This window comes from Pygoscelis adeliae, unplaced genomic scaffold, assembly GCF_000699105.1.
Source record: "Pygoscelis adeliae isolate BGI_AS28 unplaced genomic scaffold, ASM69910v1 Scaffold315, whole genome shotgun sequence".
Lineage (NCBI taxonomy): Eukaryota > Metazoa > Chordata > Aves > Sphenisciformes > Spheniscidae > Pygoscelis > Pygoscelis adeliae.
The window spans coordinates 1,405,768-1,409,523 of record NW_008824865.1 but is presented as its reverse complement, the minus strand read 5'-3'; the positions used below and the strand labels follow the sequence as shown (position 1 = coordinate 1,409,523).

The 3,756-nt window shown below is 37.6% G+C and overlaps 1 protein-coding gene across 2 annotated transcripts in view; it reads right to left on the bottom strand.

Moving 5' to 3' along the window:
- The window catches only part of GRAMD4 (GRAM domain containing 4), a 57,709-nt gene that overhangs the window by 13,905 nt on the left and 40,048 nt on the right, over positions 1 to 3,756 (bottom strand). For both annotated transcript variants that reach the window (XM_009324382.1, XM_009324383.1), the window contains exons 7-9: positions 2,813 to 2,904; positions 1,130 to 1,221; positions 75 to 123 (exon numbers count right to left, since the gene is read on the bottom strand). In XM_009324382.1, the coding sequence (XP_009322657.1) occupies positions 75 to 123; positions 1,130 to 1,221; positions 2,813 to 2,904 (233 nt within the window). The remainder of the gene's footprint in view (positions 1 to 74; positions 124 to 1,129; positions 1,222 to 2,812; positions 2,905 to 3,756) is intronic.

The window sequence follows — 3,756 nt, the reverse complement described above, 5'->3', positions numbered from 1 at the left end:
CATAAACGCAGAGGAAGGTTTTAAAGGTGCAACTTTTAACGTAGGTGTACAGGTCAAACCGATCAAAGACCTACCATGGGTTCAGAAACTTCAGGCACAATGCTCCACTGTATTCTCCAGCCCCTAGAAGTTATGGAAATAGTTAAAGAGAGCAAGTACTACTTCTCCACCTGCCAACATGGATTATTTGTAAGAGGTTAAAAAGTAGCATTCTGTAAATAAGCATAATGGCCTAAAAAAATTATAAAATAATCCCCAAATTAATGAAGAACCCACAACATAACAAAAGCGCAAGTGGCCAACCATAGACAGTTTTAAAGCTATATACATTTAAGAAGAAAAAAATATTAGCTAGGTAGATACTACACAGAATCACTGCTTGTGGGTTTTACAACAAAAGCGAACTCTGTGCACAGAGTAAATAATTAGGAATTTTTTTTTCTTGTTTTTTCATGTGAACAAAATTATATCAACTTATTCAGGAGCCTATTTGCTACTGGCAATTTTCAAAGAATAGTGTCAGACAACACGTATCAATTAAGAAGTCAGAAAATTATTTTAAAATATGCACATTAATGTCCTCTCCACCATTTCAAGGGGGAAAACACCATCAGCCTAAAATAGCTTTTTTAAAAAATCCTCTCAGTACAGAAAATGTACATTTTTTAAAAAGTCTTGATTTTTAATAGAGACTGAATTTACTTTGGAAGATACTTTGGATAAAGTATACCAAGAGCTACTGAAAAAGGCAAAACTGCAGTTTTAGGCCTAGGTGAAAATTCTCTCCTGGGAAAAGCAGCAGGCTTCACTATTTAAGGTGACATTCTCCAACTACTCTGAATGCTGCAGAATTTTATTTTAGAATTTTAACGTGCTGAAGGATTTGTCTGAGAACATGCAGCATCATTTATGATGACCCAAGTTACAGGATACGACGATAATTCCTTACAATAGTAAAAAATTATAGAAATTGAGCAATCAAATTAAGGATATTAGAGTTTGAATTTCACTTTGTTAGACTTAACTCACAATGTTAGAAAAAGTAACAGTTTACAACTCAATGCAAGAATAATAAAACATCTTTCAAGCAAAGCGTTACAAGAGAATAATCTAGTATTTAAGTAAATACCTGGCTATGAGGTAATTTAGGGACAACCTCAAAATTGCTAAAAATAAGAACATAGGAATGGCCCAGCCATGCCATACAGCATTCATGTAAATCTGCAGATTAAGAAGAAAAAAGAAAAAAAAAAAAAGAAAAGAGAGAGATGTGGATTATAAACTGGAGTACAGTGAGTTGCATGAAGTATCGTTTCCCACTGTACTATTGGGTTCAGAATCATGCAATTCAGATCACAAAAATCAATAAATTTTAGCCATACCATGACTGACAACAGCACTGCATTCATGAATGTAAAGTCGAAACTAAGATTGAACCAAACGTCCAGAGATGACACTTAACCAGTTGTCAGCTGCTTCAGAAAGAGTATTTATTATTCCCAACACTGCAATTACATGACGGAGTAGGACAAAGAAAAAGTAAACCCTAAAGTCTGTGAATCTGCTGTGACTATGATATGGTCTAACCTCACCTAGGGCAGCTGAAGCAATGGCATAGTAGAAGAGTTACAACAATTAGCCCCATACAGGGCAACAGGATAAACTCTTGCTCTATTATTTCAGGTCAATTAAATCCCGTATTTTTACCAAGCTTAAAAAGATTGCAGGAAAACAGGTTTTATATTACCTAACAAGTACAAACACAAAGTGCTTCAAAAGGTATTCTGTCCCTTTCCTAGCTTCTGAAAATATAGAGACTACAGCATCCCTGCCGAGAGATGTTAGGCTTTTCACTGATAACCCCAAATGAAGCATTGCTCCAGCTCCGAGGTCCCAGAGCTTTCTGAACAACAGCTGAAGTTCCTTCTTTCAGCTTTTATCTGGAGAATGGGTTTGTCAGGAGAGGCGAGAGAAAAATCAGTAGATTAGGAGAAGGGACAGACACAGGGCACTGGGAGGGGAAAGTCTCCTCCTCAATATTCCTTCAGCTGTGCTGTGCAAGGTAGCATTAAATAGGGCTCTATAACTTACAGGGAGGGATCATTTAATGAAAAGGTGTGTGAACTTTTCACCAAACAGGTTCATTCAGCTACAACTACCGGGAATAGTTTCCTTTGATATCAAAATATTTCATAGACACCGTGACCAAAACAATTTAGATCATTTAATTAACAATGAGAAGGAAAACAAATCAAAACTCCACTAAATAGTTATGTCACTTTGTGGCATGCAAACCTCCTTACATAGCACGGGAATGCTTGAATTTAGCTCACAGACCCGATGTTTGCACATTAAATGATACTCAAATCAAGGCATTTTGTCTCTCATCAGTAAGTATGATCCTAATGAATAGCAAAGAGCACGGATGGTGAACAATAGCTTCTTATCAAACATAGCCGCTATCAGCATTTCAGCCCTAGACAACAAGAGATTTTGCAGACGCTGAAGTAACTCCCAAATTACAGGACTGGGAGACAGAAAACAAGAAATGAGAGAACAATGCCCAGATTGTTGTAAGTTATTTTAGCAGTTACAAAACTATGCTACAGTAAACCCAGAATACACAATTTAAGTGGCTTTGAAGTATAATTGAAGTGACAACTACTGGTATTTTGTGTTAAATGAAATTCCATTATTTGATTTGACTTAAACTGTAGCACAACCCCTATTCAGATATGGCACTTTCAATGAATTTCAGTGAATAATACATTTTAAAAGTTCTTACTACTCCTGAAGGAATAGGATAACTTACAATAAAGGCAATAGCAGAAGTGTAGATAGAATACCAGTCTGATAAGGCAGAAAGATTCTTCACAAAATTAGTAACAGGTTTGGCACCTCTCTCTAAACAGAAGCAGAGAAAAAACACAACTGTTAGAATTAGCTGGCAGTGGTTAAATAACTTGTAAATGACAAACAACCAAATTAGAAAATGAATAGGAATATTCAAGATGTGTAATGATAAAAAGGCTTACCCAAATTAAGAAAAATGAAACCCATCACTGTAACTGAACAATTAGTTAAGGAATGCATTTTCAAAAACTAGTGTTATTCAAGACAAAGATTATGTCTAAACTCTGAAGTATGGACAAAAAAAAAAAAAAAAAAAAAAATCAATATCCTTTACAAAGGGTACCCTGGATGCTGACAGCAGTCTGTTCTGAGCCCTGTTCATACTACCCCGAAGACCTCCACACAGGTCAGTTCATCCCACTGTAAAACAAGGTAAATCAGCCTGACTGGACTCCCAAGCCACCGAGGAACAACTTGCTGTTGCTTGACCAAGCTAGCTTAAAACCAGGTTAGATCTCTCTTGGCTATTTTTCTGCAGCAGTCTATCCATTGGTAACACTTTGCTGCTTACTCTTCCTAAGCTAAGAAACACAGGAACTTGCTGCCTGAAGACGTTTGTCTCCCACCTCTGCAGACCTTTGCTCTCATTGTCACTCCACAGGAGACAAACCTGTGCCGGGAGAGGCTTCACTCCCATGCGCAGATGCCCACAGCCAGCCAGAGACAGCAAGAGGAGTTCTTCCTCAGGTCCCTAAAAAACACTTGTCCTTTACCCTTCCTATTCCTCTAAGCTCTTTTACCACTTGGGCAAACTAGCTAGGGGACCCAAGAAAACAGGAGAGGGCTGCTGCAAGACCACCTTTGCTTTCTCTGCTGGAACACGTTGGTTTTGCCTTTCCTGCT